Source organism: Myotis davidii, unplaced genomic scaffold (genome assembly GCF_000327345.1).
Source record: "Myotis davidii unplaced genomic scaffold, ASM32734v1 scaffold240, whole genome shotgun sequence".
NCBI classification, from domain to species: domain Eukaryota; kingdom Metazoa; phylum Chordata; class Mammalia; order Chiroptera; family Vespertilionidae; genus Myotis; species Myotis davidii.
This window is the reverse complement of record NW_006292334.1, coordinates 603,994-627,616: the sequence shown is the minus strand read 5'-3', so window position 1 is coordinate 627,616 and position 23,623 is coordinate 603,994. Positions and strand designations below refer to the sequence as shown.

Genomic DNA, 23,623 nt, shown 5'->3' with positions numbered 1-23,623 from the left:
ATCCTTCTCTGCTCTTTCCAGAGATGCTTTTGGAGACCAATAGTTTTTAGATCCAACATGATTCTTCTCAGAGAAAGCATTAATGCCATGGATCCACTTCAGCCCTCCAGCCCCTTGCCCTCAAACAAACGTTTTACCTTCTACAGATACGCTTTGCTGGGCGGGGGAAATATCTAGATTTTCCAGGTCAATTAAAAAAAAATTCATACTAATTAAAGCCATAGTCTTTTAGACAAAAAAGAAAAAATGAACTCTATCAGTTTTCCTCCTGCAAAGCTTGTTTCAGGGCTAAAAAGAGCCAATTTAACATTCTATTACCATGACATAGAATTGTTGGTGCAGCAATACTGAATAAAAGCAATTTTATCTCTATCTTTCCAAACGTGTGCATAGGCACTTGTGAAAATAACTATGCATGTGGGTACACTTCTGTGTGTGTGTGTGCATGTGTACACACACATGCACATGGGGAGGAAAACAGGGCAGTTATTACAGAATCTAATTCACATCCCCACCACAAATAAATTAATAATGGCATATTATAAAGATATATTTTTCCATTATCTAGTGGAATTTTGTTTTGTAACTTTTACTCTGGAATTATTACTTTACAGACAGATGGGGGTGCTAATTAAGGCCTATAATTTTACCACTTCTACAGATCTTTTTTTTAAAAATCTTAACAATCCCAATCAGACCATTAAAAAAGTTCAAGGGAATAACAAAGAACCTATAGCTACATCTGCTAAATTCCCCAGGAGAGAGAGAGAGAGAGAGAGAGAGAGAGAGAGAGAGAGAGGAGAGAAGGGAGAAGGAAAGAGAGGAAGGAGGACAGACAAAAGGGAAACAGCAATTTTACTTATCCCATCCGTGCATCTAGCAGCTGCTGTTATTGTTATTTATTTATTTCCTCCTCTTTTCAGCTAGATCCTTTTTTTCTCATTTACTCCGACAGAGATTGTCCTCCTGGAGTGACCTTTTATTCTTTCCCTTTCCTTCACCCCTCCGGGCTATTGCCCTTGTGCCAGTAACTAGATAACACACTCTATCAAAGATTTTTTTTAAAAAAATCATTGGGAAGGCACTAGGGCTGATAGTGGCATCAATCGTAGCCTGACACTGGCTGGGGTCAACCATTTATCTCTTCACATAGCCTGTGGTTACTCGCGGCCATCTTGACTTGCTCAGTCTTAACAACGTTGCACAGATGTTGCCACTCCCAGCACTGATAAAACCTGCTCCCGAGTCCTGTCCTCTCCCTGTTTGGCATATTTCTCTGTTTTAATCCAGTGGACATCTTTTCATACAAAATCAGGCTAGGAATGAGGGAAGCCCCTCTCTTCTCGCAGAGCCCTTCCAATTCCCAGGGCCAAGGATGCAACTCTGGGCTGTGAAAGGGATCTTGGTTTTTCAAAATAGAATTGAAACACTTTTATTCCTTAGTAAAATACAGCTGTGTCCTTGAAGGTATACTGAATTCACTTAGAATTGCTCCAATTTCACTAGTTTTCAGATTTTATGGAAAAGATATTTTTAGATTAGCTCATTTATTTGCAATACTGCTTTATTCTTTTCCATCTCATCTTCTTCCCACCCCTGACATGCCACTGGCTATCATTTTTTGTAACTTATTCTGCAGGCAGCACCATGATTAAGGGAAAGTTTAACATTAACCAGACTGCATTTAAATTGCCAGCTCCAACACTGTCATGGGACAGAGGGCAAGTCTTTCTACCTGAGAGGTGTCCATTTCCTTACCTGTAAAATGCGGCTAATAATATCTACTCCACAGTGCTGTGAAAACAATGCACACAAAATAGCTATATGCCTTGTACCTGTCACATATAAATGGTCCATATACTATTTATTGCCTTAAAGTTGATGAATAGTCACTTGTTCAGGCAATGAAATTTGATGAGGGACCAGGCACAGCCCAATCCATATACAAAAACTTACCTTTATCCTTAAAATTCCCATTTACAGATTTCCTTTTCAAAGGTAACCTACATAAAAATAGTCTTCAATTAAGGTTTTTTGTTTGTTTGTTTGTTTTTTAGTAAATAAGTTGATAGCTGTTGAAGGTGAGTGATGGGTACATAGGGTTCATCATGCTATTCTCTTTCCTTTCATGTTTGAAATTATTTAATGAAAGTTAAAGAAAAATAGGCACCAATAAATATATTACCCTAAATAGGCCAATTGCACTGTTCCTCCAATTGTGCCACAGAAGTAAAGAATAAAGTCAAATTCCCATAATGCTGAATGGGACGGTTTCTTAAGATAGAAGTCTTAGCCCAGCTAGTGTAGTTTAGTGGTTGAGCATCGACCTATGAACCAGAAGGTCACCATTCAATTCCCAATCATGCACGTGCCTACGTTGCAGGCTCCATGCCTAGTGTGGGACATGCAGGAGGTAGCTGATCAATGATTCTCTCTCATCATTGATATTTCTCTCTCTCTCTCTCTCTCCCTCTCCTTTCCTCTCTGAAATCAATAAAAGCATATTTTTTAAAAAAGAGAAGACTTAAATTTGTTTTAATAGTGAATTTTATGAATAGATATATAGTAATAGACATAGATATATCACCCCATACACTGCCAGCATTAAACATATGACACTTCAAATTTATGCATTCAACATACAGAGAATGTCCTTTAATTACCAAATTGCCAACCCTGGCATCGTTCATGACCTCACTGGCCAACATTTCACTGAATGCTAAAATTATGGAGGATCTTTTCTTTTTGCCTGTTTCTATTACTTCTTTTTAAACTTTCTACTCTAAGCACATGTCACTTAAGAGGTGTTTTGTCTTGTTTTGTCTTGTATAGTAAAGCACTTAAGTGACTTTGTGAAGAGGCTAAGTAGAAAGAGAGAAGCTGAAATTATGGGGCAATTTAATATTGGCAAACACCTAAATGTTATAAAATTTCTGCATCTCCCTCCAGCACCCCTCATCCCTATCTTATAAGATGCATTGCCTCATTCTCCAGAAAATTTAAAAAGGAAGATTAAACCAAACATTTTGGAACTACAGATCTGATCTCCAATTACTTCACTAAAATAATACAGGAAAGTAAATAATGAGGCTCTCTCTATACTGCAAAATAAGTACTTTCTACTAAATATTATACATTATTCAGAGTTAATGAAGGAGTTCAGGAAGATACCATGAAAATCGGTTGTGTCTAAGAAACCTCCACCTCTGCAACCTGCAGGTAAACCAGGTAGCAAATGGCAAAACTTGGTTTTAGAAGCCAAAGGCCTTCCTTTGAAATGTTAAGGCCTTTCTGAATAAGCCACCTTTTGCATAACTTACTTCTCTGGTAAAAGTATGATTCTTTTGTGTTTCCCAATGCGTATAGTCTCAATGGCAGTTTCTAAAAGAGTCAAAATAAAAGTTCTGAAGCCCTAGTCAGTTTGACTCAGTGGATAGAGCATCAGCCTATGGACTGAAGGGTCCCAAATTCAATTCCAGTCAAGGGCACATGCTTGGGTTGCGGGCTCAATTCCAGTGTGGGGCGTGCAGGAGGCAGCCGATCAATGACTCTCTCTCTCTGATCATTGATATTTCTATCTCCCTCTCCATTCCTCTCTGAAATAAATAAAAATAAAAATTTTTTAAAAGTTTTGAAAACTGTTTTCAATCTAGTAATGCTCAATTTTAATTATGTTTATTCATGTGTTTATGCAACAAATCTTCACCCTTGTAGTAGTTACAGAGAAGATATAAATATCAGGCCCCACGCTACACATTACCACCACCCCCAGCATAAACATGGACATACAGGCACACACACACACACACACACACACTTCCACTCAAATCACTGCCAGAGTTGAAGGGTAGAGGAACCAAAAATTCTCCCTGGAAGGATCTAGAACACAGGTGTTAGGACAATTCCCAGAAAAGGCAGGAGCTGGCAGGGCCTGTGGCAAATGAGAGGGGCCAGAGCTAGACCCAGGCTCATAGCTGAAGTTGAAGCGCAAGAGATAAATTTTAATACACGTGCACTTTCTCCACCACCCAGACATCTACTTCCACAAATTTATATTGTAATTTCACATATTGATCTTGGAGAAATATTTATAAAAGAGAACAGATTTTCTTCCTTTTTGAAAAAAATTTTCAAAAAAAATTGGCAGTAATAACACTGGCTCTAGAATTCTTCTGTCTCTGAGTCCCTGCTCTGCCACTTACCAGCTGTGGGTCCTGAAACAAGGCACTAACCCTCTCTGAGCAATTTAATGTGTAAACTGGAGATGATGACAGTAACCACTTCAAAGCTTCATTTTGAGAATTAATGGGTAGTTCAAGCACAGGGCTTCACTCGGCTCCTCACAAGAGGTACCTCTTTCTCTTAGTAGTATCCATGGTGTGTCTTCAATATCCTAATACCAAAAGTACCTCTCTTCGGTGACATCACAAAAAGACTGAAGTACTCTATTATGTCCTTCATTTTTCTCAGTCTTCCCCAAACAGCAATTACATACTTGGTCATGTCATTTTAACGTTTGAAAACTATCGATGTGTCCAGGTGACATGATGAATTCTGTGAGCAGAAAGGATTTAGCAAAGGAATGAAGAATCGCCCTCTTTTGCAGTGGGCCCTGGATTAGATGGCGTACAGTGTGAAGATGAATCTGAAGTCTGCAATGAATGGCTCTCTAAGAGATCTCATGCACTCTCCTTTTCAAGAACCTAGCAGTGCAGAAGTTTTGGAAGAATTTTACCAAGACAGAGAGCTGGGAATTGTTCCCCGTGTGTTTTCAGGGCTCCCCTCGGGCATGGGCAGTGGGAGCTCCAATCAGTGTGAAGCCAGAGAACTCGAACTGTAGCCCCAACTACATGCCACATGGCAGAGTGCAGCTTATTCCAGGAGCAGCACATTGTCAGCAAGTCAGAAACATGAATAAATTCCTATCTCAATGTACAGAAACCTCGCACAGTGAAGCAAGCTGTCGTCTCGCTGCACCACTCCAGCTCTGAGTTAAAAAGGTACAACTTCCAGGGCTGCTATGCAAGGGTCCCAGTTCAAACCTTCGGTCCCTGCCTCCATTAAAATTTAAAACCAGATCCGACCCATCACGGAGTGGCACCAGCGGACTGCAGCTTCACCCAGCACAATTTTTATTAGCCTTGCAATTTCTTAATGGGCTCCCCTGAGGGCCGGCTGGTAGAATCCTGCACTACCAGTCCAGATTTGCTACAGGCAGCTTAATAAACATGGCATCTGCCCCATGACAATTGTCATAACATCCGACCAGGGTGCTGAAGGCAGAGCTAAAGGTTAACATAACCACCACTCAGGTGGCAGGGAGGCGAGTGGGGGAACGTTGGAAATTGGAATCTGAAGGGCAAGGCTACTGGCCAGGTCCACAGTCCTTCCAGCCTGGCCGAGTTCCCAGCCGCGGAGCAGCCGCCTGCTGCCTCCTGCGATCGGCATGTTTTACATGTCTCATCAGTGTCACCACTCCTGACATCTCATTATGCACCAGAGGTGGAAGTGGACAGGTACGGAACACCCGAACTTTTCCTTTTCTTATTATTTCTGTGTTGCACCATGAAGCTGGGAGCTAATTAAGTCCTGTGGGACAGACAATCAGTGTCTTTTTTGCTAGGTTAAATTACATTATATACAGATGCAAAAAAAGCGGAGAGAAAATAATCCCTCAGCTCTTTCCTGGTTAATAGAGTACAATAGAAAGATGATGATTCCAAACTGGAAGCTGAAGCCGAGAGCTCCTTAGCATACAAGGTTTCTAATGAAGTCGTATGATGAGTCCACTGGGGATCTCCTGCCTCAGAGGATCTCAAAGCGCTTTTAAAGATACTGTTAAAGACCTTCTTGCCTCAACTCTGAGAGAAAGTTGATGGTAGTCAACCCTGTATTATAAGTATGAAAACTTGCTCAACCAGACTGGAGGAGCAGCCTTCCTTTGGATTTATAAAATCCTAGACTGAGAAAAACCTTTTAGGGGTGATACAGAGAGAATGTGAGAGTGGGACTGCTCCCTTAAAATAATCTAGCCCAGCCCAGCCAGTGTCGCTCAGTGGTTGAGCACCAATCCATGAATCAGGAGGTTACAGTTTGATTCCCAGTCAGAGCACATGTCCGGATTACGGGCTAGGCAACTCCCTTCCTCTCTCTAAAAGCCAATTAAAACATACTTTAAAATAATAATAATAATTTAGCCCCAACTGTCCAAAGTGTTCCACGGGGATCCCATAGATATTGCATGGAAGGAAAATCCTATATAACAGTGGTTCTCAACCTGTGGGTCACGACCCCTTTGGGGGTCGAACAACCCTTTCACAGGGGTCACCTAAGACCATCGGAAAACACATATATAATTACATATTGTTTTTGTGATTAATCACTATGCTTTAATTATGTTCAATTTGTAAAAATGAAATTGGGGGTCACCACAACATGAGGAACTGTATTAAAGATCGTGGCATTAGGAAGGTTGAGAACCACTGCTATATAATAAAAGGTTAATATTAAAATCAACCAAACAGCAGAACGACCAGTCACTATGACACTTAACGCAGGAGCTGCCCCGTGGTGGTCAGTGTGCTCCCACAGGGAGAGTACCACTCGGCCAGAAGCTTGGCTCACAGCTGGTAAGAGCAGCGGTGGTGGCAGGAGCCTCTCCTGCCTCCACAGCAGTGCTAAGGAGCAGCAAGCAGGTAGGTGATAAGGAGCAAGGGGTCCCAAACTGCTAGAGGAATGTCCAACTGCCGGCTTAGGCCTGATCCCCAGGAGGGTGGGGCCTAAGCCCACAGGCGGACATCCCCTGAGTGGTCCCAGACTGCAAGAGGGTGCAGGCTGGGCTGAGGGACCCCTCTCCAATGCACGAATTTCATGCACTGGACCTCTAGTCTATATATATAAAAGGCTAATATGCAAAGTGCCCCCTCAGGAGTTCAACCAAGAGAACAGGAGTTCCATCATTCACTATGACGTATGCTAACAACCAACAGGCAGCAGTGATGGGGCACTGAGGGTGAGGGAGCAAGTGAGGGAAGGAGGAGGCAGGGAGGCAGGAGTTGCGGGGAGGGAAACCACATGGTGGCAGCGCACAGGTGGCAAGGGAAGGAGAAGGCGAGGAGGCGGGGGAACCTGATAAGCCCTGATCGCCAGCCAGGCCTAGGAATCCTACCCATGCATGAATTTCATGCACCGGGCCTCTAGTAAATAAGTGTCTTATGACCAAAGAAGTCTGGGAAAGGCTGAGCTCAGTAGAGTAAAACTGCCTTTCTTTTTGCAGAACTCTAGGACTTTAACGTATCACTGGATGACATGCCTCCCAAAGTGGAACTGGACCTGCAGCATATCCCAAACTTATTTGACCACAGACCCATTTTTCTCTAATGGGACATTCTGCATTACTAACCGTCTACAGAGCTCACATTGGGAAATACTCATTTAGCCCCCTTCCTCATTACAGATAAGGAAACTGAGATTTGCCTATCATCATACACTGATTGCCTAATCATACCAAGCCTAGATGACAGAACCCATATCAGCCACTCCTAGACCACTATTTCACACTGCCTCTCTCTACAACCTACTAGCAATCCAAAACACCAGGGAGAATCACAAGTGCCTTCTGTCACTAAGTCATTTGGAGCTTCTCCATATGATTCATTCCTATCCTCATCTCTCTCGGCCACAGGCTGAAGATGCCTCATTTCCTTATGTGCTTGCCTCAGCAATGACTTTCGTCTACTTGTATCTGAGCTCCATGAGAACAACAACTATGTGTGTTAGGACCAACTTGAGCCAGACTAGCATTTTGACTCTGTTATGAGCTCTAAGGGATATTTCATGAGACAAAGTGGTAGCTATGAGATTTATAAAGCCTCTAAAGCTCTACATGTCCTCCTGGGTTAAATCCACACTTCTTAGTTTGACACTCAAGACCACTCAGATTCCCCAAACTTTGTTTCCAGTCACTCTAATCTCCATTACTTCCTTTCATTTCGACACTCCAGCCAAATATAATTACTTATCTATAAACCATGTTTTCCACCTCTGGAACTCTGTAATACTCATCTCTTTACTAGTATGGCTTTGCTCCTTACCTCCCTTCTCTTTGTAATCCTCATAAATTCAAACTCAGACAAAATGCTGCATTCTCCAGGAAATTTCCAAGTGATAATTGTTCCATCTAGGAAATTTCTTGGCCTTCCCTGATTTTCCACAGTAAATTGAAAATAGCTTTATTACGACTTTAGAGGCCCAGTGCATAAAATTTGTGCACTCAGGAGGAGCGGGGCTGGGGCGGAGGGGGGCGGGGCTGTCCCTCAGTCCGGCCTGTGCCCTCTCGCAGTCCGGGAGCCGTCGGGGGATGTCTAACTGACAGATTAGGCCTGCTCCCCAGAGAGCGGGCCTAAGCCATCAGTCGGACATCCTTAGTGCTGCCGCCAAAGTGGGAGAGGCTACTGCCACCGTTGCTGCCCTCACCAGCCATGAGCCCAGTTTCTGGATGAGTGGCGCTCGGAGAGTTCCAAGGTGTGTCTGGCCCATCTCGCTCAGTCCCGATCAACTGGACCCCAGCAGCAAGCTAACCTACCAGGCAGAGCATCTGCTCCCTGGTCAGTGCACATCATAGTGAGCAGTTAAGCAGCCTTAGCATATTACGCTTTGATTGGTTGAACAGACAACCGGATGACCAGACACTTAGCATATTAGGCTTTTATGATATAGGATTTTGCTTATTAGTACAGTTATTGGGCTTTTATAGCTCCCCTAACAAACAGTTCATTCCAGAAGGCAAGGATTGTATCTTATTTACCTGTAAAATTAACACAACCCTTCCTAAGTTGAACACATAATATTATCCAATTCCTTCGTAGCTTTGTAGTTTTCTGTCATCTCTAAAAGTAACCACCTGGAAATCCCATACAGGGATTGATATAATGACTAGTGCCCAGATAGTGATCTGTAAATAATATTTGAGAAGGATTAAAGGATAATAATTTCATTTTCTTGATGCAGGAACAGCATCCCTTTCTGCTGGTCATATTGCTCCCTTCATTCAATATCTTTATAAGTCAGCAGGTAGTGTCCTTCAAACTCATATTAATCTGTTTCAGGCAACAACTGAACAAAATATATTTGCTTCTGCTTGGCTGTGCATACTTTTTCCCTCTGGGAAGGGAAAGAAGTTAAATGGCAATGCTCTCAGGTGACTGGTATGGAGCTGTGAGTTGAGGCCCCTGCTTTTGACATCAATTCAGGAGGGGCCTTGGTTAGTTGACTCCACTGAATTAAAATAGGTATCCATCACACAGGGATGCTGGGAGGTTTAATTAATATTTGTAAATTGTTTGGGAAGATCTATTATGAGAAACAAACACCATAACAGACCTTTTCTTTCCCCAGATTGCTCTTTTCTTCATTATTAGAGAATGGTGGTCTCACATGAAACTGAATGATGAGCAATCCCCATTATAACAACTGTCATTTTGAATCAGGAAGATGCACATCACAAAAGAAACACATAACTGATTTTGAGGTCCTGCAGGCTACCGAAGGTGTATGTTTTATGTAGTCATTATGTTTTCTCATCTGCTTGTTTGTTTGTTTTGTAAAAGCAAACACTCTATTGAATTCTAAGGAACTTTACCAAATCCTTTATTTCCTTTTCACTTAGCCAACTTCCTTATAAAGAAAAGGTGCCTCACTTTTACCGTTGTCAAATTTCATGCATCAGCAATGACTCTCCTGTCTTAATTTCTCAAAAAGGACTAGTGAGGAGGAACAGAAGAAGAGCCTTAGTTTATAGCCATAAAGAAGGAAGTGAGACCATGCCACTGTGGTTAAGTGTTGGCTGATCCCCCCGAATGTCCATTTCTCTAGCTTTCCTTCATCAACAGCCCCAAGATTTTCCATCCAAGCATTACAACTCTCATATTCTTAGCCAGGTACTGTGGGTATGATTAGTTCTATTCTAAGGTTCACAGTGGACACTAATTGGTCAAAAACAACCAGCAAAGCTTATCACCCTGTGTATAGGGAAATGTAATCAAGGAACTCAGTTTGGACCAATGAGGCATGAGGAGACATGTTTGGGGGGCTTCTGGGAAAGAAACTTCCTATTTTTGAGACCATGCCCATAAGAGATCTTTCATTCTCATGCAATGTAAATAGGGGAACAAGTTGCCTAGGCACTGTTGGCAACCATCTTGTATCCATGGAGAAAGCAGCCATAGGTTGAATCTGACCCTATGGAAGGAAGAGAAAAGATGTGGAAAGAGCTACCTCATTCATTAGTGAGCACTGAGCTGCTGAATCAAACCATGTATATGACTCAAGCTTTCTCATTCTGTGAGTCTCTATTATTTAATTCCATTTGAATTGTGTTTCTTCCCTAGTGACTGAAGGATCTTCATAACAAAAATTTTAAAAGGCAAAATTTAAGGACCAAAACAAGAGATCATGAGTGCATGAAAAAAATATCTATAAATAGACTATACAGAGGTATAAATATAGAGAGAGACTATAAGTATAAACGTATGATCCATTTGAAACAAATTTTCTTTGTGCATATGTTCCATGGTGATTCTTGAGAGAAAATAAAGAGGTAGCACAGGCAGAAATGCCAGAAATAGCCATGTCTCCCAACAAACTCCCACAGTATGCAATAACACTATAAAAGAAGGTGATTAATTTCTCGACACTAGAAAATTTAAGAGGATCTATAGGGCATAGTGATTGTGGGTGAGAATGGGAGCACAGAACCAATGAGAGTGGAGGAAAGTGGAACCCAGGGTTTTAGCTGAGGCTGATTTTATCCCCACTAAATTCCATCTGTCCATAATTTCTGCCTAATGATCCCATCTCATAGTCTTTTCACCCCAGCCACCATGAACATAAACTAGGTCATGATTCCATGTGGACTCATAGACAAAAAACTAAAGATACCATGAAGAATGCAGTGGATTAGCCACAAGACTAGACTTTAAAGATGCTGTCATTAGTCACTATCTAGATTACCACTAACTAGTCACAGATTATGTGCAATTATATTTTGCTCAAATTCCTCATGGGCACAACACAATATTTCTTGATCACACCAAGTCCACTACAAATGTTGGCAATTCTCCAGGGTACAACAACTGTCCTCTATAAGTCGATCCCATGCTCTGGGCCATTTAGTAATCATGGCAAAGGAAAAGAGAGGGCATGAGAGTCAAGCCCTCGACATTAAGGCTTCTACCCACATTCTCAGCAAGTCATATGGCCCATAAAACTTCAAAAGGGTGGGGAAGTGCAAAGCTTCCTTGTGCTCAAAATAGAAGAAAACTGGATATTTGAGATGGACACCGGAGAGGGGGCTAAGGGCAGAACTGTTACACATTCTCTTAGTTCTGGGAAATCCATTAATCTTAGGAGATCACTAGCCCTTATTTGGAAGTAAGGAAATTCTTCACAATGATTCCTTCTGTATTATAGCTGCATCTCCCATCAAGAAGAGAACCTGAAGAAACTAGCACAGTGATTATCTGGTCTTAGAAAGACCAGAGATTCCTTTGACAAAACAACAGAATCAAGACATGCTTTTCCTGATTTTGTTTTTTGTTTGTTTGCTTTAATACATTTTCTTTCTCCTTTAGCAAGAACACATTTCCTGTCTGGCCCGTATGGTTCAGTGGTTGAGCATTAACCCATGCATCAAGAGGTTGCCAGTTCAATTCCTGGTCAGGTTACGTGCCTGGGTTGTGGGCTTGATCTCCAGTGGGTAGAGTGCAGAAGGCAGCAATCAATGTTTCTCTCTCTCTCCCTTCCTCATTCATTAAAATAAATAAACATTTTTTTAAAAAAGAAAAAAAAAACATTTTCTCCACTTGGGGGAGCAGAGATGATCTCTTGGTATATATTTTATGAAGAAGTTTCCTTCATCCATACATTCTTTCCTTGACTTGCATTTATGTTGTTTCCAGAGGAAAGGGCAGCCAGAGAGATGCCTTGAACTATTGTTGAGACAAGACATTCCTCCATTAACATTCTGCCAGTAGCCTACCACCAGCTTACTTTAGCCAAGGACAAGAGGGGCCAGAAGAGATCCTGTCTAACCATCCTAGCAATTGTCAAAGCAGTCCAGGAAGACAGCAGAAAGACCGTAATGAAATGTACCATCAAGCAGAGTAGGGCATATGCATCCCCCAGGCTCTGACCAGTGTTATTAGTTCAGTCTCCTCAAAGCTGAAATGAACCAGTAAGAAAAGAAGAATTCCAAATATTATGCAGAAAAGCCTATGCCTGAGACAACCATTTTACAGACTCAATACTAAGCTAACCTCGATCCACCCATACAAATGATAATACCATAGAGAAAATCTCCATCTCTAACAATTTTTATCAAAAACCAGTTCAACACTCTCTTAATTCTACCCAGTGCTTCTGCTTTTCTCCTCGTTCCCCTTTCTCTTCTTCCTCTAAAACAACCCCAAGAAAAGGAAGCTCTTTCTTGTTGAGCTGAATGTTCAATTTGATGAAGTCAATTTCCATAATTCTATCAATGTTGGAACAACTACATCCTCATTCATTCAAAATGAGATGTTCCTTCTTATTCACTTTTACCCAAATTTCTTCACCCTCGGGGCTCCAGCCACTACTGCAGCTATCTAATCAGGCTCCCCAGGCTTCTCTCACAAAATGGACATTTTATGGGCAGTACTGTGGCTCTTTGAAGAGAGAGCAGACTTCCACCTAATGGTACTAACAGCAAGTACCTTGGAGAGGAAGATGGGTGGCTGAGCCAACAAGATTTAAAAGAGGACATCGCTAGGAAAAGACCCAAGTTTTCCAAATTAACTGAATTGCTATTGTATTTCAAGACTGAGATGGTTGCTTGTTGTTTGAAATAGAAATGCTATGTGTATTAGGCTCAAAAAAATGTTTATCACGTCTATTAGAAAACTCATACTGCTCTTTCTCCCAACACAAATACAACAGCACCATTACCACCACACACACACACACACACGTAGAACTACATCTAATTTCTGAACCCATTTAACATATATCTGAGACCCTTCATGCCTAGGAAGGGAGCCTACTCAGTTAGGTGTTCTTAATTCCCCACCAGGTATCCTGGAGGTGGTTTACTATACGGTCTCCAGGATATGAATGAATGGACCTCTGAAAAGCAAGTTTATCTCTCACTTAGAGAATTAAATATACTGAAAATACACATATTCACATATCACAGTTTCCACATTCCATTGCTAAAGATTTTCATAAAATCCTTCTATGTCACCGATGGAGAAACGGAGGCATGGATTATAAAACTTAGTTGTCCAAGTCACCCCAGTCAACAAACTAACTTGAACATTCCTGATTCTTCACTCACCAAGCCTCATCTCTACAGAATCAAAAGAACCCTAATATGGATCTACCACCAAAGTAATCTCACTGCACTCATGCCTATCTGCAGGCTAGCTAGACTCTCATATGTGGAAAGGATGAGAAGAAATCTGATCATTATATCCCCACAATCAGACCCACATATTTCTGCATACTATTAGCTTTCACTGAAAAAAAAAATCCACACAATATTTATTTAGACCAGGATGGCTTCAATTTACAAACCTGTACTTCGGAAGGAAATAATCCCGTCATGTCCCAATGGGACTGCCCTCTGCCTGTCACTAATAGAGTTGCTGTCCCAGGGCTAATACAGCTCGCTGTTTTCCACTATGGACGAAAACTATTATTTTTAAGTAAAAAATTAAAAGCAGTTTACCTGAGATGACTCAAACTTATGTATGGTAATGTAATAATTATTCGGTGATTTTATAATAATGAGGAGTGATAAGAATTCCCTGACTGGGAATCGAACCCTGACCTCCTGGTTCATAGGTCGATGCTCAATTACTGAGCCATGTCGGCCGGGCTATCCACTTCTTTATGTATTGTCTTCCTTTTTCCCAAAGCTGGGAGGCGGCAGTACTAACCTTAAGCAATTGAAAGTTTAAGTGACTTACCACACACTCGTAGTCACACAGGGTCATTGCTAGAACTAGAAGCCAGGCCCAGAACTCCTGTTCACCATGAATCCTATTTGCGTCTACTACCTGCCTAATTATCCTAAGGGCGTAAAGTCCCTTCCAGATAGGAAACCACCTGACTTCTCAAGTCCCCCTGCCCTCACCATAGGTAACTGGTATATATCAGGAGCCTCAATTCACACAGAAAATACAGGCACAGGGACTCAGTACGTCTCCTCAGGATCACAGGGCAATAACTGAGTTCCTATACCATAGGTCCCTGACCTAACTATCAGCTCAACCCTGCTTTGAACAGCACCTCCTCCACAGGCACGCAACCTGCAGAGCCACTCTGATCAAAAGAGGTGATTTAAAGGGAAGAAGAGGGAGAAGATAGGAAGGGGAGGGAAAAAGAGAGGAGGACAGAGCAAGGAAGGGGAAGGGAAGGGGAAGGGAAAGGGGAAGGGGGAGGAGAGAGGAGGGGAGGGGAGGGGAAGGAAGGGAAGGAGAGAGGAGGGGAAAGCAGGAGGAAGGAAAAACTAAAAGGAAGCAAAGGAAGGGAGAGGAAAGTGAAAAAGTGTTTTTAGATTTCAGTAATCAGAGGAACAAAATCAATTAGAGAATGGAAAGTAGTTTCAAATTAGCCTCTAACTAGCTATACACATTATAAAGACAATGTAAAATTCTTCACAGATCTGCATCGCACCAATTTTCTAGGAGAATCTCCTTAAACAACAAGCAGGGATTAAATTAAGCAGTGTGGTTTTGCTCTTTTTAACAGTAATTCATGCACTGTAGAGAAAAAGTGAGTTTAAAAATGTAAATATTTCTAAAATAAAAGGTGCCGATTTAATGTGACTTGTCCAAAAGAAGTTTCGTAATCACAGACAAATGAATGGGGTGAGAGAACTATGGAGTCTCCCTCTTCTCAAATCCGGTAACACCCTTGTAAACCACAGCTTTAATCAAAGCACCTTTAAGTTAAGAAACCATCCCTAGCACTAATGATAGTGAGCATGAATATCAGGAGGGCTGCCCAACCACGATACTTCTGCATCCTTTCTTTCTCTTCTAACTGTGATCTATACCAGATGCCTGCATTTATTTGCCACTGACTTACTCCTTAACCCCAAAACATTGGGTTTTTCTCCTCACTAATGCTGTCCTGCAGCCTAAGTATCAGTAAGAACTTCCTGCTCGCAGCCCTTTTGCTATGCCTCACCACACCTTCCTTCCATCTCTCTCCTCCCCTGGGTTCCAGGATACTGCACCAGGTTTTCAAACAAATTTTAGCAGTAGAACCCTCTTTCAAACAAGACCTTGACTAGAACTCCTATTGATTCCAGAGCTTTATAATGAACTTTGACATCAGTCCTCAAAATTCATTCCTTTACCCGGTAATTTTGGCTATTTGAGGCAATTCCATATATTTTTTTAATCAGCCTGGAATTTTTTAGCAAAAACAAGCAAACAAATAAAAATGCCTGTTGGGTGGTTTGTTTTTAACTGCATTAACTCTCAATATTAATGTAGATTTGCAGTCTTAACTGGAAAAACTGACACCTTCACATTGTTGGGAACTCATACAGAGGATAAATTGATGGTTGCCAGACAGAAGGGGGCTAAGGGACTGGGTGAAAAAGGGGGAGGGGTTAAAAAGTACAAAATGGCAATTGCAAAATAGTCATGAGGATGTACGGGGTGGGCAAATTTGCCATCAACTCTGTTGAACTGTGGTGGGGGTGGGAGGAGAAGCAGTGGAAATCAGGAGTTCAATTTAGAACCTGTTAGGCCGAAACCGGTTTGGCTCAGTGGATAGAGCGTCAGCCTGCGGACTGAGGGGTCCCGGGTTCGATTCCGGTCAGGGGCATGTACCTTGGTTGCGGGCGCACCCCCAGTGGGGAGTGTGCAGGAGGCAGCTGGTCGATGTTTCTCTCTCATCGATGTTTCTAACTCCCTATCTCTCTCCTTTCCTCTCTGTAAAAACTCAATAAAATATATTAAAAAAAAAAAGAACCTGTTAGATCAAAGGTGTAATTTCAATATTGAAATTCAATAGTGAAGGTATCAGCAGGCCATGAGGTTCAGGAATCTAAAGCTCAGGAGAGGTCTGGACTGGAAATTATAATTTGGGAGAAATTATAATTTGGGAGTCATGAGCACAAAGATTTTTTTTTCCTCACAAATTTGAAAAGTCAGCATATAATTTTCTTACCTATCTCATCTAATTTTCCGTATCTTTGAACACTTTGTCTAACACAAGTTGTCAAGTGTCTACTATTGTGTGTGTCCCCTCCTCTCCATTCCCTCTGCCACCTCCCTAATTCAATTATATCTTGCCTGGTTGAGATGCTCCTGCCTTTCTTGGGCATCTCCACCCAGGCACCAGATCAATGTGTCTCAAGACACTTCCATCATGCAGTGACTCCTCAAGGATGACTTGTCGCCCAATGAATTAAAGAACTAAACACTTAACCTGCAATCGCAATCCAATCCCAGCCTACCTTCCCAAGCCTGCAACTCACGACCCTTCACATACACCATGTTCTTAGCACGCTCCCTGTGGACTCTTGTGTAGATGATTTCTTGTGCCTACCAGTTCCTCCACCAGAAGTCTCTTTCCCCTACAGCCCTGGAATGTCTGTACCCTGCTCATTCTTTGTAGCATGATACGACCACCTGCTTCGGTAGAATTCCATTGACTGCCATATCTGAAGATGACCTTTCCCACCTCTGAAATTCACATTATGCAGTCACCTATTAAATGTTCTCACAGGCCCTTTGGTGAAATATATATATATATAATTTTGTTTAACCCAGCTTCCATAGATGTACTTGACTTTGAACCCTTTTATCACAGAATACTTACTAACACTCTGTGAAACTGCTGTTCCAAGGTTCTCACATACTTGGAACTAGAGACCTGACTTCTAGTTTTGATTAAGCAGCTTTCAATGCTGGTTTTCCCCAGGCCCAGCCCAGATTAGGAAGTATGCATCTTAACACTGGTGACATGTCCGCAGGCCGAAACAGGAAAAGCAGACACCCTAAGATCTATAGGGTCACAAGACATCCCAGGATCAGACTCTCCTAGACACTTGCACGAGCCTAGGAGGTGTTGTCAGACACCTGGCTTCTAAAGAGTAGATGTCTTACTTCCCCACAATGCTTAAGACCACATGTGTTATGATGCAAAACTATTAGCTGTGACCTTTTTCAGGTCATCTTTCTTTATGTAGCTCAGTTAACTCTTCTCACCAATGTACGGACTGGTCCAGATGGCATCCAACATTTCATCCAGCTGTGATGAATCGACACTGTGTGTCCTTTGAAGGTTACCTACTTGCATACATGGCCTCTCTTTTCTACTATACCCTGAAGGTGGGGTCTCTTTCCATGTCATTTATTTTGTTTTGTTTTAAATTATCTTTATTGTTGAAAGTAACCACGTTACTTTTGCCTCCTTCAGAGTATGGCAGAGGGCCTTGAACATGGTTAGAACTCAATAAATGCATACTGAATAAATATTTAAAGATGACTGAGGCATTTAGGCCTCAAAAACTCAAAATTAGCCTTTGAGACAATGAAAAATTAGATAAAATCTAACAAATGAAGTGATCTGGTCAAAACGGCAAACACTACAGACAAATAATTCTGCATCATTTTCTAGAACTGCTTCTAGCAAACTAGCACAGTCAATAATGGCTAACAGACATTTAAATGGTGTTTGGTGTAATTCTCAGTGGCAAAGGCTCTTGTGTTAGAATCCTCACACCAAGCCTTAATTATTAAGGGTGTGCTATTGTTACACCACTTTACAGATGAGAAGACTGAAGCACAGAGGGGTTCCGTAACTTACCTACAGTTACTCAGATAAGTGATACATTCAAACCAGCAGTCTCGTTCCAAAGCCCACACTTCACCACTGTGCAACCCCCTCTTCCTCCCTTTCACTGGCGTTTGCTCACGGGGGCATCCCAACAATCCCAGATCATGAACCAGGTGGAAACTGAGACCCCACAAGGTCTAAAGATTGCTCAGTGTCCCACAGCTCGTCTTGAGCCCACAACTCTCTTTCTATCAATTCAGCAGTCCCCCTCACTCCAAAAACCTTCCAGCCATCCCTGACAGTCACCTGACAAACAGGGGCACAGGGTGAAGTGGAGACTGCAATTAGGGCACTATCGTGCTGGAGATGAAGAATTAAAATTGGCAATGAATTAAAAGGAAGATGTGTATTGGGTTGGGGGACACAAGGAAGTAGTGACAGCCCTGTGCAACAGGGAAGGGAAGGGAAAAGGGAAGGGGAAAGGGAAAGGAAGGGAAGGGCAGGGAAGGGAAGGGAAGGGGAAGGGGCATGAGAAGCCCAGGGCGGTGATAAAATGGGAAGGGAGACTCCAGAGGGAAGGGAAGACAGACAGGAAACAGTTTAGAAAAGACAGAAAAATTACTTGTAATTGCATATTCAGCACCAGTCCAAAAGCTATAGAAAAAAAATGCCGTACAAACTCAAGAAGTATAGCTTAGAATTTAGAAGGTTTAACTGAAGCAGCTTTCACAAGAGAATCTGCTATCATGTGTGGCACATAATAGGCATTCAATAAATGTTTGTTCCCAATAAAAGAGACAAAAAAGAGGAAAATGTGGGAATTGCTTTCATAAAGAGGAAGGCACCTAAGGGAGTAGGTGCTCAAGAAATGTTATATTTTATAGGTGTGCCGTGAGAAGCCTGCGGAGCTGTGAGAGATAATCTGATGTATTTCCAAAGAGCCCTTAGTCTCTGATTTCAATTCACAAAAATCCCTGGGGAAGCCATGGACTCTCTCACTGGGAACTTTTAAGATGGTATCTTGGAGAGGCCCTTGAAGCGGGTGGTTTCGATGATTTCAACAAGGATAAACTGAGGTAGAGAAGACAGACGAAATGACCTGGCAGAACTTTTCTGTTTTAATTTGCATGTAATTTCCTCAGAAGCTGAAGTTTCCACTCTATTCTCCACAGAACAGAGATGAACTGGATGGACCAGCAGACATGGGGGGATGGCTGAATGATTTGGAAATCTTCCAGAAGCACTTGGTTAAATTGTAAGCCATTTATTTCATGAAGAAATAAGTCACAGAAAGCCCTTTTTGAGCATGCACCCAGAAAGCAGGACAAAATGCTGAGATTATCTGTTCAGAATTTGTTTTAAGAGAACCCAGGCAGCATTCATTTATTTTTGAGAAAATATATGATTAACTATAGTTAACTATGAATTCAGATGTTGTGCATTAGAGCAGCTCCTCAAAGTTTGAGAGCATTTAATATTATATATTGCTGCCATTTGGACTAAATTGTTTTTTTTAATGTACACAATATTACAAATTAAATTTGAGCTGTTTGAATCAGTCTGTAAAAAAGATTTGATTATACCTGAGTGTTCTGGCCCCGGCTTTTCCGTATCTCAGTAATCTTGGCGGTAATTGGCTGATTAGGCGTCTCACACTCCATCTTTGCCTCAGTTTCCATGGTAATGTTACAGGAGCTATTATAGATGAGAACTTCATCTCTTTCCACTTTAGGGCTGAAACGAGAGGGGAGGTTAAATGGGGTGTCATCAATCTTAATGAAATGCAATTATTTTTACTCTTATTAATCATTGCGAGCCATTAGCTTGTGGCAACTACAGGCCGCCATTTGTCAAATTTTGCAAATTTCTGTAATTTTGTTTCCATTATTTTATCGTTTATTTGTTTTCCCTTTATCTGCACACCCTGCAATGAAAATGCACGTGGTAAATATCTTTCAGCCTTTCTCTTTTTCCAAACCTATCAGGAACATTAGCAAAAGCTTCTCCAAGCCCAACTTAACAAGCAATGTGCAAACAATGCTTCCAGTTCCAAAAATGGAAGCAAATGTTAGGGAGGTGTGTGTGTGTTGTTGTTTTTTCTTTTCCCCTTCCCTCTTCCTGTTCTTACTCACACTTAGTGTTGGGGGAGTGAATTGCCTGAATCCCCCCAGGGCAGATGGAGAAATTGGAAAACCCACACAACTGGCTAACTGGTCCCTAATTCCAACTGTGAAAAAATGAGCTCATTTAGGCTTTCAATTCCCTCTCCCCAGCTGATGGCAATGAGGCTCTGTTGCTAGCAGTGGAACATTAACTTAGTAAATTAATTAAACTTACTTAACAGCCCAGACTAAGGAGATTCGATATATGTGCCAGTTATACTACCAGCCACTTGCTTTAAAAGTCCTCTTGCTTTAAGGAGAGAAACCAGACTGCATTTAAAATGAAAAACAGCATTGCAGAAAGTCTAAAAATATGCACTCTAAGGGGGATGAGTGCATGGATATTGCAGGGCATCGTCCCCAACAGGTGTGATATTTATTCAACAATAATCCTGGCTTTAGGCATTGTTACAACTAACTCAAAGATTATTAATGCGTGATATTTTAAACTTTTCAGCAATTTGACGTGTGATCTCATTTCAGCCAGTAAAGTAAGTAGAAGTATAAAAAATATAACCCAAAATGATCAGGGGATTTGCATAAAGCCAATCATAAAAGTATGGCAGCTCTGAGATTAGAACCTGTGTGTCCCGTCTCCTAGAGCAGTATTCTAAGGTTCTGAGATGCTGATTGAACGTCAGCCATGAAGATGACAGATCGCATGGGAAGACCAGGAAGAGCAGTAGAAAGGGCAAGAGGTCACTGCTTAAGAAACTAAATCATGTCAGACTAGAGCATCTTTTTTCAAATCAATGTCAAAACGGTTGCTCCCACCATTTGCTAAAAATAATGAGCAGGATAACTACCATGTCTACTTAATCTTTTCTTTCTGCTAAAACATTCCCAGCTCCCTATCCCCTCCCCAAGACGTGATTTCCATGCCCACTCTCCTCTAACCTACCGTAGATTGTCAGTATGTTAACATCATGGGGCCCAGAACTGAACACACATGGTTTGGGCTGACCACTGAGGCTGTGGGCTCCCTTTATCTGAGCCCTCCCTGTTGATCTGGTAGCCCCATGCCTAAATTAAGATGGTGGTAAACTCAAAGTCTCAGAGTGCCAACTGCCTGAGGATGTACCATGCTGTACTTACTTGTTCACCTGATTTTCTGAAAAGCATCTGCATGCAGAGGCTAAGCTTGGGAGCAGACCAGCTAGATTTGAATCCCCAAGCATCTAGTTACTATCTATAGGACACTGTGAAGACATGACCCTCTAAGCTTTGGTTTGTAAAAGGAAGATCCTAATTACTGTGTGCCTATTTTATAGAAGTGTTGAGGGAATGGAGCAAAATGACGCCTACAGTATGACTTGCACAGAATCTGGCACACATTGAATGTCAGATAAGGCCACTCACACTATACTGGTAATTGTGCTGGTAGTATTTTTGTTAAAGTATAAATGTGTGAATTTACATTCATTATTGGTATATGTCATCTCCATTATGTGGAGCCATTGCTCAAATATGTTTTGAATCTGGAGCATATAATGTAGCTACAAATACATTTAGCTGAGTCATCATCCAGGGTTAGACAGAGCCAAAGGTTATGGCTAGAACCTTTCCTTTGCTACTGGGGATAGAGAGGGTATTTGGAACAGTTTGAGAAGGAAATGAAGTTGGTCCACCACACCATCACATTCCTTGTGAGTTGATTCCCAGATAGCTACTTCCCTTTCTGAAGGCTCACAAACCATCTGATGAATAATTCATTCTAGAAATTCGTCAGGGATAATCAAGCTTAGTTGTCTAACTATCCAGAACTCCCCTTTTTCCCTTTTTAATCAAATAAGAGAATATTTTCCCATCAGCTCTCTCTGTTGTGTGCCCTCCTGTCACATTGATTACCAATCATATGACATAGGTCTTTGTTCTCAGTATAGGGATGATCTGGCATACCGACACGAACTCAAGGAAAGCAGTGACCAACTTCCTTCACAACTTTCTTGGTCTTTGGCTTCCACCCTCCCGATGAGCTTTCTCTGCCTTTCTAGCTCTTTGTCAGTTACTTCTCCCTCCTTTCATTTGCCTGTAGCAATGCACTGTCTTCCCTAATCAGGTTCTTCTTGCTCCAAAAAAGTTAAAACTCTTTTCTGTTAGCTTAGACTTCTTTTTACAAGCTTTAGCTCATATTTCTTTTTGTATTTGTTCCTAATTATCTCACTAGAGATTTTTTTTTTCATTAAAAAGCCATCATCAACATTAGCAGAAACTACAGGATATTAAAAATAATCTAACATCTACAAAATTTCTAAGTTTCTTAATAGCTACTATTCCATGTTTCCTGTCATAATAATCCTATGAATTAAGTAGTGCAGTTGGCGAGATTTAAATATAAATATAAACATGTGTATAGAGAGAGATATATGGATATAAATTATATAGATATGCATGCACACATACACATATATTTATTGTGAGGGAACATGATACAAATTTTTGGTCCAAATGATAGCACAGAAAGTTCTAAGTTTTCTGACCACTAACCTATTGCTCTTTCAGTTGGTCTGATCAGATCCAAAAGTAACCCCGTTATCTTCCTGTATGCGCTCTTTAGGATAGGCAATAAAAAGCACTTGCATCATTCTATCTTCCTCACTTAGCCTGAAATTGCTTCCTATGGCTCTGAAATCTCATTGAACCCACGCAGTCCAGCCAACTGCTAACAGCAGGGCCTTGTGCTAAGCACACTGTGAGTCAGAAGCCTTGGGTTCCGGTCCTGGCACTGCCGAGGCTTTGTCTCCATGACTTTGGAAAGATACTTAATTAACTTAATCTGTTCTTCGAATAGAATCTAAGTTCCTTTTATGGCATTCAAGGCCTTACAGATCTCCCTGAGCTCATGTAGAGCCACTTTCCTTCCTCCCCACTCTACTGCTGTTTGTCCTCTGACAGTTCACAAAACTTGATGGGTCCTTTGCATTTGCTACCCCCACTGCCTGACTCTGCATAATGACACCTTCTTCTCCTTAGTCCAGCACTTAAGGCACTTCTTCAGAGCAGCATCCTCTGAGCACATCGTACAAGAAGCCCCCACCATTCTCCATCACTTTATACTCCTTATCACAAGATGGGATCGTACTGTTTATTGTCTGGCTTTCTCTTCTATCCTTAAGGGCAGGGACTTTGAAGCCTTCTTCACCATGGAGTGACCAGCTCCTGACACAGTACCTAAAACATCGTGGGAACTTGGTAAGTGGGTGGGCGAGTGGATGGATGGATGGATGGACGGACGGACGGATGGACAGATGGATGAACTAGGCATATTTCACCACAGATATGCATGTCTACCTTTGTCAATTGACATCAAATCCATAGTGGTAGTGACTGGCAGGGGGATAAAGCATTTCATGGAAATGGGTCCCCTGCTAAGATCCTAGAAAGTAGTTCTCTGGCTTCACAGGCATAATCTTAAGAGAAACCAAGGTAAGCTATTTGGCACATGACTTTCTTAATGCCCCTTGTATAATTTAGAGTATGTTTTCTGGTTTTTAAATTAGTACATGTTCACTGAAAAAAATACATAAAAACTCAATGACTAAAATAAACATGACCAGCGCTACAGCCACCCAAGAATAGGTACTCTCAATGTTGAAGAATATACCCTTCCAGTCTTTTTTCTAATC

The 23,623-nt window shown here is 41.6% G+C and overlaps 1 protein-coding gene across 1 annotated transcript in view; it reads right to left on the bottom strand.

Moving 5' to 3' along the window:
• PKHD1 (polycystic kidney and hepatic disease 1 (autosomal recessive)) overlaps positions 1-23,623 on the bottom strand; it is a 406,355-nt gene that overhangs the window by 303,940 nt on the left and 78,792 nt on the right. Inside the window, exon 36 of the mRNA XM_006765722.1 lies at positions 19,419-19,569. Within this exon, the coding sequence (XP_006765785.1) occupies positions 19,419-19,569 (151 nt within the window). The remainder of the gene's footprint in view (positions 1-19,418; positions 19,570-23,623) is intronic.